The 14,119-nt window shown below is 42.3% G+C and overlaps 1 protein-coding gene across 5 annotated transcripts in view; it reads right to left on the bottom strand.

Moving 5' to 3' along the window:
• The window catches only part of NSG2 (neuronal vesicle trafficking associated 2), a 42,870-nt gene that overhangs the window by 18,918 nt on the left and 9,833 nt on the right, over nucleotides 1-14,119 (bottom strand). For all 5 annotated transcript variants that reach the window (XM_042880778.1, XM_042880776.1, XM_042880777.1 and 2 more), the window contains one exon: nucleotides 1,055-1,174. In XM_042880778.1, coding sequence (XP_042736712.1) covers nucleotides 1,055-1,174 — 120 coding nt within the window. The remainder of the gene's footprint in view (nucleotides 1-1,054; nucleotides 1,175-14,119) is intronic.

Genomic DNA, 14,119 nt, shown 5'->3' with positions numbered 1-14,119 from the left:
GTCTTCTAAATTACTAGAAAATAATTACAATAAACTTCTCTACTGCTAGCAAGATTAAGAACAACTAGGCCAAATGGAAGCTACTTCAGGCAATTATTCAGTTGCTTGGGAGAATTCCTGTTAATTGTTGAGAATCATGTTCCATTCTAAAAATGTATAAGCCCCATCTCAGTTTTTCAAGGAGAAGAACTATTAATTAGGCACTGCCGAGCCTCTACATTTTCTACTTAAATCATGGATATTTCCTCTGGCTTTAGAACTGTGAAATCATATCTTGCATTATTTTTTTTCCCACCTTTCATGCTCTGTGCTTTAATAAAAGCATCCTATCTTTTCAATGAAAAGGCAGCAAATACTAGCTGCTACATGCTTGGAGTCTAATTTTAGGAGGAACTGAGCCATTCTAATTTGCTGCAGTCAACAGGAACTGAAGGCACTCAATAATTCACGAGTTTCTTTCCACGTTTCAGTAGAGCCTGTTGAAAATTTCTCAAGGAAACACTTTTCCTCAGAAAATTCTAATTCCTGTGAACCAGAACTGCTTACTGAACAAGTTATGCTTGGATACTTTCTAACATCTCTTCTTTTATCCAGTTTGAGTTTTCATCTATAATGAAATAAATGCATAATAAAAAAAATATTTTAAATATTAACAGGGTTACTTTACTACAAAACAAAAGAATTTCTGAAAGATGACAAACCGTTTCAATCCATTTTCTCCCTTTTTTTTCTTAAACACAAATGTTTGAGGAGGAAAAAAAAAGATTTAAGTCTTTTTTTTTTTTTTTTTTTTTCCAACTTTCAGTTTGTGCTGGAAAACATTTTCATCACTCTTCCTGGGAGAAGAAAACCATTTCCTATAATATCTAGATATAAAGGTATTTTCAAGCCCGTCCTAAAAATAAACAGCTTCGTATTCACTCAGATAAACCTCTATTTGACACAAGTGATGACAGGAGCATTAAATTTGTTGTGTCTTTACTGTCAGTTTGATTTAGCATTTTTAAAATGAATGGCATTCACATCAGAAGGCAGCAGGATAATCATTTCTTACCTTTAGTCTTTCTGTTACACCATCAGTGAAACTGACTGTGAATTCAGCAATTTTGGGCACTCTGAGTTTTCCTTTGTTCTTCTGGTCAGGCTGGTACTCTGTTCTTGTTTTCACAATTACCTGGAAAACATCAACATTTTTAAGGTTCCTGCACACAGCATATGCTTTTTTGTTGTTGTTGTTATTATCTAAGCCATTGCTTTTCTACTCCAACTTCCCCTTGAACCTACAGCAGGATCTCATAACCGTCAATACAAGCTCATAACTCCCTCAGGAACTAAAATACAGATAAACAGACAAGCAGATAACAGAGACATCAGACCATCTTAACATAGCTGAGAGCAAAATGCTTAAGCCCACTGTTGTTTAGGGTCGGGCATGCAATTTTTATACAGTATTCAATGGACAGAAGATGTAAAACAACAAACAGCTCAAAGATAAGAAACTCGCGTATTAAAAGCCCTGGCCTAACAAGTTCCACTAACCCCAACTTAAAGTTAGGCTGTTTGGCCTCTCATTTATTCAGGCTCCATATTATCAATATTAATCTCATTCTATCACCTTGGGTTTTCCCCAGAAGATCTCAGTGCCATTTGCTGACTAATCCAGTTCCTGCTAATCTTATAAAACCAAGGTGGCTTGCGCCAGTGGAGCCGTCTGCAAGTGGTTTTAAAAGGGTACAGACAAATTACCAAAATTGCATTTTCAATCTGCACTGAATTTATTTGTAACCTAGAATGATCCGAAATATTTTGGGTAAAACGCATCCCACCACTGTCACCATGACAACCACAAACACAGAAAATATAACACCTAATGCCAACTGCTCCCAGAGAGCTGCGCACTGAAATCAATAGTCCTGATGTATTAGTGAGCATATCCATCCTATTATACATGCCTAAAAGACTACTCAACCATGAGTCTGTGCAAGAAAACGCTGTGAGAGGATGCCAGCACAGATGCACTGTCTTAATCTAGCTAGGGAATGCTGGAAGAGGCAAAATGTCCATCCTCAGCACCAGCTGAACTCATCCCTGCAGAAGTGGGGTTGTGGCTCTGAGCAACCACAAACAATGGTGGATGCACAGCATTCCATCAGCCAGGTCCACAAGGCACAGAACAGTTTGGTGTGACTTGCAAGGCGCAGAGAGATTAAGTACATTAAAGCTCCACATGACAAGGCAAGCACTTCCACGTTCTGGCCTCCCATTCTTAATTGCAGATCTACGCAGGTGTTAGCCTTGCCAAGGTGAGAATAAAACACTAGAGGAGGTCACAGAGAAGTAAGGCAGATCCTAAAGCTCTGCCTTAGAAACAAAATCTTGAAGGTTTGTAGAGAAAGATTATAAGGCAATCTATGAGCTTGAGTTACCAGCTAATGAAGAACTTTTATGCAAGTGAAGACAGTAAAGTGTGGTTTGGACCACAGAAAACCCCAGGTATTTAATTTTCTAGCACTTAATGCCACATGGAAATCAGAGTGAGAGAAAATCAGCATGGAGTCATAAGCCAATTTTCTGGATTCAAATGCAAATCATTAAAGACTAATGAATATTTACATCCGTCAGTAAATCCCTCTCCATAACATTTATTTACTGCAGCAGTATTTGCAACATTAAGTCTTGAACAGAGAATAAAAAAACCCACACAAATATATCTGTGTTAGCATTTTGGATCTCAGGACTTGTAATGACACAATGTACATGCTAGGATGTAACATATGGAGACAAGTTTGATTCAGCATATTTGGGATGAACCCTAACTCCACAACGACTCTACTACTGAATTGACCCCTGCTGTGCTCTGAAATGCACCCTGACACACTTTGGACCAAACCAAACAACGCTCCCTCTCCAGTCAGGACAAGCTTGCCCATTTAGCTCTGTATTAGCAATAAGCACCAACCCCATTCCCTTGCCCAGAAGAAGGCAGGTGTACTCAGGACTGCATACAGCTGGGCCCTAGCTTCCAGTCAAGGAAAGGCCTTTTGTAACCCAGTACAGTAAATTATAGAGTCAGCCATCAACACCTGCCAACCAGGGCTCAGAAACTCTGCTCACTCTGCTTTTAAATCTACCAACCACAATACCAAATTGTCACCAATCCATGCTTCCTGCTTGATAAATAATGCTGTTGCTAATAAAATCTTTAAATAGGATATTCCTATAAGCTCTAACATTAGGTCTTAGAGAAGATCCGTGGCACCAGAAAAAAAAGAAAAAAAGAAATTAAAAGCCTGACATGTTTTAATATATATAATTGAATTTTTCTTCCACTCTTTGTCATCACATTCAACGAATATATCTTAAGCAGGTAAGTATGAAATACGCTTTCTACATACATGCATTTACATACATGCATGAGATTGAAAATAAACCCACTCAACCCTGCAATTAGGCATCAGGTCCAAGTCCAGTAGAAACATCTATCAGGTTTGGGAATAAGTAAATCAGATCAGCTCCCAGGGAGATCAAAAGCTGCTTGAAACCCAATTTGCTGATTGTGCCAGCAGTGAGATTCGTGTGCGTAGAACCACAGACATCATTGGTCAGTGTTCTGCAGGGACATTTGCAGAGGTATCAAACGGCTTTAGTAGAGGACCGAAGAAATACCTTAGCTAAATGCCTTTTGGCACTGCAAAAGCTAAATAGCTGCTCTGCAGAAATATCTTTGTCAGACACCTGGTGGAATTACTCAGCAGAAGAAAGGGCAGTCAGTGAGGTCTCCTCTTAAAGGAGAGCACAGAAATAAAATGAGAAAGAAAAAACAGAAAACTGAAGACCTGCAGCATGGGGGTAACGCTCAATATTGTGGCAGTAAGGATAAAAATGCAATTTTGCTGAGGGCCCTGGGCGCACATTTAGAAGAAAAGAGCTACGTCTTGTTCAGTCGCCTACAGTCTAAATAAATAAGGCAGAGTACAGATCCCTCTGCTGCAGCAATGCTCACCCCCTCCATCCAACAAGCTGCCATCAGGAAGCCCACGCAAAGGCTTCTGGAAATTGAGTTGTGTTCATCAAATGCTTGTGCCTCTGGCTCTAGTGAGAGCACCCCAGGCAGGGCTGCCTCGGCAGCACCTGGGAGTAGGGGTAAGCACAGTCAGGTGGTAACGTACACATGGAAAGAATAATGAGTCTCATAAAGAAATATTTCCTGTATTTTTTGCATGATTGCTGCTATTTTGGTTGTTTGTTCTGTTTTCACTTTCTACTTTTCTGACTCAGGTTGCTAGGGTGGGACAGGGTTTCTGCCTTCCCCCCCCCCCCCCCCCCAGTTTCCCTGCCATCACTTCTATTTCATTTTTTCTTCCCATTTTATCATAGAGAAAAAAAAAAAAAATCCCTGGCAGCGAAGTCTTCCAGAAATTGTAACCAAATTGCTGTTGGATGTACGGTAATAAAACCCCCACTGACTCCACAGCCATGGCAATGATCAGAGCTCATTTATCACCGGCTGCCCCAGAGCAGTTCCATCAGAGACCAGGATCCTACTGTTTCACTGCAAACAAGGCACATTCATCTCACTCCACGACATGTTTCTTGGGAGAGGGATGAGCGTTTATTACAAACCACAGCAAACAACGATCCTGATTCTCTCTTCTTGCTCATTTTTTGCTGACTTTGGTAGAGTTGATCTTGACAGAAACTGGAGAAAGGGGGATATAAAACTGGGGTCCTGTGTAGGTTACACTTCAAAGCAAACTGAAGTGGGAGAAATGCCCAGCACTTCATTCCCTTCTCTGCAATGCTATTACAGTGAAAATGTGCTGCAGTAAGAGGGTAAGTACCAGAGCTGGCAGCAGGGCTTGGTTCTGCTCCAGCCTCATGAGAACAGACAACAAACACAAACAATCAAATCAGTGTTTAATTGGACAAGAAGTCTCTTGGATACTCCCAAAATAGACCATGAGTGCCTTTGCCACCCCTAGCACAGCAACACCATTCAGCCCATCCTCTGCACTTGTCTTCCTGAATTCTCACCTCCTCCTGCACACTCTCTAAATCTTAACTCATACTCCTCGTGATTAAACATTGGGCTGTTCTGGGTCACCATCCATAACAGTGTGAGCTTTCTGTGGCAGAGAACTGTTACTCTTCTTTTCATTCATCACACAGAACAACTTGCACATCTACAAATAAAATATTAAAAAGCAAGAACTGTCCCACCAATCAGCCTTATGGACTAAGACTTTGTGATTGCCTTAGAACAGTCCTGGATGCCTATCAGCCTTCCTGTTTCTTCATCTAAACCCTGATCCAACATATTCTTATGCCTCGTTATGTATTGAGTTCATCCACGAAGCAGAGCAGCCATCCTGCCAGCTCATCCCAGCACAGCTGTATGCCTTTAAAGCCTGCATTGTGGATGGAGTCTGGATAAACATCATCTCAGAACATCTCCCTGCAAATTAGGCTGCTGTTATATCCCATTCTCAAAGTTTTCACACTGCTTCCCAGAGAACTTTCACTTTTAACTGCAGATACACCGTGCCATGGCAGATAAAATAAGGAGGACACAAGCAAATTACCTGGGACTTTCTTCATTTTACACTCAAGATCAAACTGTTCTTTGAAAGTTGCTTCCTAGAGAAGTTGACAGAGGAGATTACAAGAACACAAGAGAAAAGGGCATCCACAGAGCAGCAAAAAGACACATCTAATTACAAGAATCCACATGCCAAGTCCTGGCAGCTTCCTCCAAAGCTAAGTTTATCTAGCATTTGAACTCATTAAATTCTAATTCAGTGAAGCTTTTAAGCTTGCACGTAGTCTTATTAACACCAGCAGGATTAGTCAGATATTTAATGTTAAGTGTGCATTTAAGTGCTTTGGCCAGAACAGAGCTTAAATCTGCTCCGATCACCTTCCCACAGCCAACTTTAACTATGAGGCACGGGGCTCCTGGGGCATTCTTCTGCAGGACCACTCCAAGAGCTTCCCACAGCAGCATGGGCCCAGTATCTGCAGGGGCAGCCAGGGGAAAAGCTTAGTGATGTGCTGAGTCACACCAGCAACCTGTGGCTGCTGCTGACAGAGCTCAGGTTTTCATTAACTGGGCAATAATAGCTCTGTATAAATGTAACATTCTTGGGATTAAGCGTAGGCAAGTGATACGGCTAGGATGGGGAGGAAGCCAGATGCTATATGGAAAATGGCAGTCCTCTGCAGAACTGCTGTCCTTGGTCATTCTAGGATAGCAGATGCAATTTCACTATGTCTTGAAAGGTTTTTACTTTCTATTTGCTTTCTTGCATCTTCTGCCTCTTCTTCTGCCTCTTTTTTCCAATCCCTCAAGTGCCCAGTAGCAGCCTACACAGTACAAACTACGTAAATTACAAAAACCCAAACATAGCAAAACAAGCCACATCGATCACACTGGCCCACACAAGCAAGATTTTTCCAGTGATGCTGTTTGCTAAAACACGTATTTATATATATGTATAAAAACGTACCAAACATAAATATGCTTACTATTCTAGGCTTAATACTACTGACACCAGTGGAGTTAACAGGAAACCTTTTCTTGTTTGTGATGAATTCAGGACCAGGGACTTTCCCTGTGGTGCTGCTTTGGAAAATTATAGGTGTGCTGAGGCGAAAAACAACAGATCAGAAGCTGCATACACCAGCAGGAAACCCAACGTGGACAACCTTGAGACAGCAAACAGTAGGAGAGTCTGGGAAATCTAGACGTTTGGGATGCTGAAAGGAAAAGAAGGACAGCTTCTCACCAAATGGACTATATTAAAAGCATTTGCTTTCAGGGGGAAGGAGCAGCCCAGACGTGAAATGTGACAAATGGAAAAACGCCACATTGAGCATGGAAACTTAAAAAAGATTTTCCTGCAGTGGGATGAAGTAAGTGTTTCAGAAAATGAACTGATCTGAATTCTGAGTCTTGTCTCGCACTGACTAAATGTAACATCATTTATTGCCACTTTATATTTGTGTTTGAGCTCAATGGCTTTCCCTGAAGAAATGAGTAATAATATTTAACATAACTGGCATTGTGAAAACTTTAAATTATTCATTTGGAAAAGGACATGCAGCCTTGCTGTAATTCCCACTTCACTGCCACGGTGCATGTAATATATTGTGGTTCAGGTGCTGCAAAGTGCAGACCATAAAAATTTAAAATACTACTTCCCGGGATTATTAATAATGAAGAGTCTCTCACTCAGAGTGGCTTTCAGATTGACAGAGGAGATAAACAAAATGCACTTCTCCTACCAAGGAGAAAGGTTTCAGCCAGGTTCAAAGCTGCCCTTTGTAGTCCCGCAAAATGGTTGTAACACACCCATCAGTTTCCTTTTGGTTCAGTCACGATCACTTTTAAATGACAATAAGACTCTCAGCTTGCAAAGACATGCCTGCATTCAATTCCATGCAAAGAGAGAACAGAAAATAAAATCTCATGCCACTGACATGGTGGTTTTCTTTGCTGTCATTACCCAACTGAGCATCAGTATCTGAGAAAGACCTTTGACGGAGTCCCAGCTGCAGTGTGCTGTCCAGGTTACTGATGATAGCAGAATGGTGACCCCCCAGTCTTGGCACTAAATCTGCTGTCACTGTGTCTGTTTCTATGTGTATGTGCTACGTGCCAAAGGATGGCTAAAATTCACCACCTGCTCTCACGCAAAAATCTCCAGTGATCTACAAGTCTAATCTCACACACAGCCAGCCTCAAAGGGCAAACGAGCTGTGCACAATGCCAACAGCAGCTGAAGTTAAAATACTTTGTAGTAAAAGAGCGTAAGAAAAGAAATGAAAAAAAAACATGTTTTGGGGCTTAAAACAATCTCTCTTTTTACAGGCTTAGGATGGAACATCCATGGAGCAGAGCAGTTCCGTATCTACCAGTGCATCTCCTGTATGTCCTTCTGACACTTGCACGAGCTGGTGCTAGAAATAGGGCACTCTGGTCTGGATGGATCAGTGATCTGAGACTGCATGGCAATCAACTATTGCAGATTCCCAGATTTACAGACAATTAGTCTTTAAAAACTTTCCCAAATAATTGCAGCTATGTCCCACCCTGTGGGAGAGGCAGCAGTGATTCCAAAGCTACCGGATGATATATCTTAGCAGGCAGACTTCCCAGAGATTAATAATAAAATGGGCGAGTTGGATGGATGCAATTCTAGTCCCCATGACACCCCTACATTCTATCTGAATGCACAAAATGCCTGAAATACCATTCAGCAAAAGGAAAAAAAGGAGATAAAGGAAAAAAGGAAAAGGATGTCCAATGATTAAATCCACAGCCTCCATAGTCAATAAAGAAAGGCACATTCCACGGGAAAAGGCTGCTTTTTGCATTTCTCTATATCAACTCATCTAATGAGTGTTGTACTAAAAATGATCTTCACAGAGGATGGTAGGAAAAAAGCATTTTCTTGAATCAGTGCCAGGAGGATATTCCAGGCATAAGGAACATCACAAAAGGACAAAGACAGCAAATGTAATCAGCCCTGGCATCACCAATGAATGGCAGCACAGAATGCAGAGGCTGCACTGGGAGCTGAAAGCAGCTGAGAAGGGAAAAGCACAGCTCATAAACAAAGAGGTGATTGGAAATTATTCAGTTAAGTCTTCCTACAAATCCCAAGGTTACTACAACCAGCAGGAACCCATGGGAGGCTGTGAAGGGGCGACAAAAATTGATTTCTATAGGTTCAGATGAGGAAGGGTGCAGCAGAGCAGACAAAAGAACCAATCGCTCAGCAGTAGTGACAATAAAATTGTCCAGGATAAATTAGCAGAGCTCCATTGATTTCATTTAAACACCACAGATTTACACCAGTCAAGAATCCTTCCCAGTCTTACTTCGTACACCAGTAAGCAACTGGTCAGTTGGGTTCAACAGACAGCCTTGCTGAAATAACTTACACCTCCAGCAAAGGCATTGCATTTTTAGAATAAAGAATGGATTGCAACAGGCTTAACCAAACACCCATACCCCAACACATTTTTCCTGTGTCCCCTTTTCTGCTGCTTCTGCAGAACACAGCTCTGAGAAATGCAGTGCAGACATAACGGGGTTTAAAAGAAGCAAAGGAGCTCACATAAACAGGCATGAGCTGGCCTTAACTTGCCTAATTCAGACACCGACCGACAGCAGTGCTGTTAAGGAGAGACATTTCTGCATGGGCTACACAAATCCACAGCCTCCATCCTCCAGAGCTGCAGCAGCAACACGTTATCTGTATGCAAGCAAGGTAGCTGCATGCTGCCAGTGCCTGCGCAGGCTTCGAGCACACTGCGATTGCAGCACAGTGTTGCCCGGAGTGGACACAAAAACCAGAGGTGGTTGGTGTGTTAGGGGAGGGCAGCCAACAGCAGCACGTCCAGAGAAGAAGAGCATGAAGCGCCAATAAGGGCTGCCCGAGCTGAGCAGATAAAATCAGAAAGGTTACCCCAGAAACACAGCACTGCCAGCGCTGAGCGTTGCTGCAAATATTTATTATAGCTTAATGAGCAGAGGCGGTGTTTACATCCAAACACACATTTAGAGGACAAATGGATTTGCACAGTGCAGAAGGGGGACAAATGTCAGCGGGGAGGAAGGCTCAGGCTTGGTATTTGTGGAGATTAGACATCATTCCCCAGATGCAGGAAGGGAAAAATGAGGCAGGACAGCCCGCCCATTCCTTCAGATTTGCAATAAAAGATATAAAAATTTTGTTCATGCTTTCTTTCCCTTTGTTCCCTCCTCCTTCCTTTTACTCTTCCTTCTTTCAAATGCCCCCATCACTAACCCTGCCCCATCACTTCTTTTACCGTTTGCTCCCTCCCACTGAACTCCAAAGCTCTCCAGCAGGGCGAGCAGGAACCCAACACCCAGAGCCCCCAGCCAGCGGCAGGGAGTGCTGAGCTCTGCCCATACAATGAGCAGCAGCACCTCAAACCAGCCCCACGTTGCCCTAGCTGCTCTGAGGGCTCTGCAGAAGGCAAGCAGGCATCAGGGCTTCAGGACAGAGCTGCATGTATTCCCTAGGGCACAGGAGCCTACTATTAAGCCTACTATTAATTATGCCTGCTCAGCTGGCCAGGACAAAACATTATTTTCTGCTAAGCCAATAGGGACAGGCTACGAGCTCAAGGGACCCTCCTGATTTTCAGGAATTCTTGATTACACCATATAAAAGCACAGCATGGGCTGCAGCCACAGAGGATAAGCGATGGACCATAGGGTGGGAAGCACATTTGAAGAGAGCAGTTCCATCAATTTTGTTTCTTTCTTGTGCTGATGGCAGGAATTTGTCACCAGAAAAATGATTTCTCAAGCCTCCAGATGCATTCAAAATGAAGAACAATGGACCACATGATAAGCCTTCTGCAGCCTTCCCCACAAAAGACACGCTGGATGTTTTTTTCAGCCCTGACAATAGCTTTCATGAACTTCGGTATTATGTAAAATTAGGATTTTTACTGCCAGAACAGAGGCATTTCCTGCAGGATTACCACTGAAGGCGCTGTGACCAAGAAGTCCCCGGTTGTTGGTCTCATTTAAGATTTCAGTGAAGCAGTGTGGGCTGTGAAAAGCCGCAGATCAGTTAGGATTATCATTGTAGGGACACGTCACAATTACAGCCAAAGCATTTTGCCTACGCCTAGGAAAACAAGTGAACAGCAACCCTTCTGCCCTCTGCTCCTAAAAGAAAAAGACTTCTTTGTTTTGCTTTTTTGAATACAAAAGAAATTACATTCGGAAACACAAAAAGCTAGGTCAAAGGCTTGACACCAGTGACAGCTATTATTCCAGCAAAAATGATTCAAGAGTGTCTGTCCCTGCCTTCTGCAAATGCTCACCAGCAAGAGTAGGGAGGAGCAAGAGAAAAGCTTGGTGATAGTTAATAAATATAAATGCATACGAGGCTTAGCACCCTAGGGGGAAAAATTACCATCCTGGGGATATTTTTCCCCTTTCAGCCATACAGCTGCAGACAGAATGTTGATGCTGCAGAAGGAAGAATGTGAGCCTTTGCAGGAGACATCCTTGCTTGGTGCATCAACACCAACAGCATCAAGGTGGGAATCAGGGGGAGCTGCCAAGCTCACAGCACATCAGAACACAAACTAGTTAAGGAAGCGTGCCCGAAAGACAGCCAGTAAGTTAATGCATAGCTTTAAGTATTTCTCCCCTACACCACGTGATTTATTCTAATCAAGAACTGTCTGAAAAGAGATGGGTTTCAGGAATTACATCACATGAGCAAGTCTCACTTTGATGGCCTTTCTCTGTATCCTTTCTCTGAAAGTAGAAACAGACACAAAAAAATCATTTGGAAAGAGGTCAAGCTACAGTGAAACAACTACAGAGGCCAACTCCACTTACAAAAATATTCTCAAAGCAAGGAAAAATTCAGATATCTAAAGCCCAGAAGAATGATTTTCAGTCTGTAGATGCCATGGGCTTTGTGGGTTGCTTTTCAGGAGATACACAGATTAGTATGCTGACAAACCACAGGTTTGTTTTTCTTTGACGTGCATGCATGTGTCTAAGACTGAGCTGGAAAAAAAGCAGCGGTCTACGTATTAACAGTGCTTGAAAATCTTTGCTGTGCACCATACACACACAAAGCGAAGGCGTTACTGCACACAGTAATAGCAGTGGGCTGCCCAGCACAGACCCAATGTGTCTTGGATCAGAGCCTTCCTCACTTCACTAGACTGGAGCTAGAGCAAACACACAGACCCAAGCTACTGCCAAACCTCCTTGTTCTGGTTTTGATGCACCCTAAATTGCAAAACAAAACAGACAAACCTGGGTTGAGAGCTTGCAGCATCATAAATGAAGATATCCTCTAACGGCCAAGATAAGCCCAGAAAAGGGAATGCGAAGCAGGTGCTTGGGTATTTTTCCCACTCTAGATTTCAGCCACAGGAAAATGTCAGGGAATACAGCCCTTTGCTGCAGTGGCACAGGAGATGTTCCTTGAAAGAAGCTTGGAGGCCAGGAGCATTGCCTCCTGGTGGATAAAAGCGAGCAGCAGTGGATTTGCATTTAGGAAAACGACAGTAAAACCCGTCTGAGTTCATACACTCAGATCCCAGCACCAAACCGCTTTTACCTCCAGTGATTTCTGCAACATTCCATGCAAGAGGCACAGGAAGCACCCTGGTTTGTGCTGCCTGTCTCACAAGTTAAAATCAACTGCTGGCAGGTTTGGCAAACACACAGAAAAACGTCAAATTGATTTCTGTATTGTGTTGGCTTTTTCTTTTTTTTTTTCCTATTCTTTTTTTTTTTTTTTTTAATAATTAAATCTGCCTACTGACTGCAGGGCAAGTCCAAACAAAAATTCATTCTGAAAGACTTGAAATCCATGTTTGCTCTACCTCGGGCTCACTGAATTCTTACTGAATTCAGTAGCAGCTTTGCTTTTCCAAGTACAAAGCTTAAGTTTCCCCCACCACTTAACCTTCAGCCAAGCTTTTCACCTAAGGCCCCACTCCTTATTCTCAAGTCTTTATGTGAACCCTTTGCCCCAGGGTGAACTCACTCTCACAGAATCTGTTCTACAAAGTGCAAAGGAAACAGGCAGTGAATTATTTTGCTTTTATCACAAATAATCTCTCCTTTTGGTAACAAATCTTCAGTTACTGTCAACTCTGGGTCTACTGCACACAAGAGCTGAACCACAGCCTGCAGGAATCAATACCATTGACTCTAATGATTTCTGAATCATGCTTAGCTCTCCTGGAGATACATCCCACTCTCCCAGCAAAGAAAAATACAGATGTCAGTAGATGCATTGACACTAATGTATGCTAATGAAGGTAATGTAACCTAACAACATGTGAATTATCGATGTAGGCATGTTGGAACAGGAAAATCAGCACGGAATCACACCGGACCAATACGCTCCAATATTTGTGCACCAACAGGCAATTGGAATGTGATGGTCGTGAGAACAGTCATTACCACTTTATTAGCTTGAAAGGATTTTTGTTAGGTTGTCCATGTCTCGCCTGATACACTAGCCATTATATTTCACATCATGCAACAGTGTGTGTGATATCAAAAAGCCACTTGTACCAGCATCAGATGAGTTACTGTTACACACCAATACTTTCCTCTGACCTTCCCAGACATTTGTCATAAACCATATTGCTTTGCCTAAGTTATTTTGCCTAATTGTTATGATGAGAGTCATAGACAAAGGCCAGTTTATCCTCTCATTCACAACAATTCATGGGAGCACAACTCTCCTGAATGCAGTAAAATTTCTCCTAGTTGCCATGAGGCCCATGGGGAATGAAGTTAACTCCTTTCTCTGGTTTGCCTCTGGTTCCCAGGATGTCAAGGCATTTGACTCAGTTCCATCATAAAATAAACTAAGTTTGTCTATCGAGACAGTTTTATCACATCATCATCATGTTCTCCTAATGTATTTAGAGAAATTTCATTGTGTGCTACAGTAAAAAGATGATGTATATTCAATAATAATCAGTGTTAATTTTACTATTATTCCATTATCCTGTGAGATCTAATCATTCTGTCATGTACTTTCGAGTGAGTTGGCTCCATCTCTGTGGTATCTGGGAACTACACTGCAGACAGGCTTTGTTTTTATAAGCACTGTTGGGGCATACAGATTTTTATGATCTCATCACGTCCTCACCAGGTTGTATTGATATGCACCAGCGCTGCATCAATATTGACAAAAGACTTCCCAGCATATGCATTGCACCTAAGAAACCCCAGCCTCCAAACCTCAGCCAATCACTGGGGCACCTTTCTGGACATTTTAGTGCTGCATTCAGCTCTGAGAATGTGGAGTGGGATGGGGAGAAAGCTGTTCCCTGGCAGGTGGGACCAGTTGGGGATACCAAACGTGGGATAGCTCCATCACCACCCTATGGATGGGGGAATTCATGGGTAAAAAGCAGCATCACAGATGCCCAAAAGAGCTTTGCACAGCTACAGAGAAGAAAACAAAGCTTGAGTGAGATAATTAAAATAGCATCTTATTTTGAAAGAGTCATCACATTACTCTCAGTGCAGGCAATTAATCTTACTGATAACAGTTACGTACTGTAAACTGCTCCTCAATTT

Source organism: Lagopus leucura, unplaced genomic scaffold (assembly GCF_019238085.1).
Source record: "Lagopus leucura isolate 7727_CA_CO unplaced genomic scaffold, USGS_WTPT01 Super-Scaffold_100027, whole genome shotgun sequence".
NCBI classification, from domain to species: Eukaryota; Metazoa; Chordata; class Aves; order Galliformes; family Phasianidae; genus Lagopus; species Lagopus leucura.
This window is presented reverse-complemented; position numbering and strand designations above follow the sequence as displayed.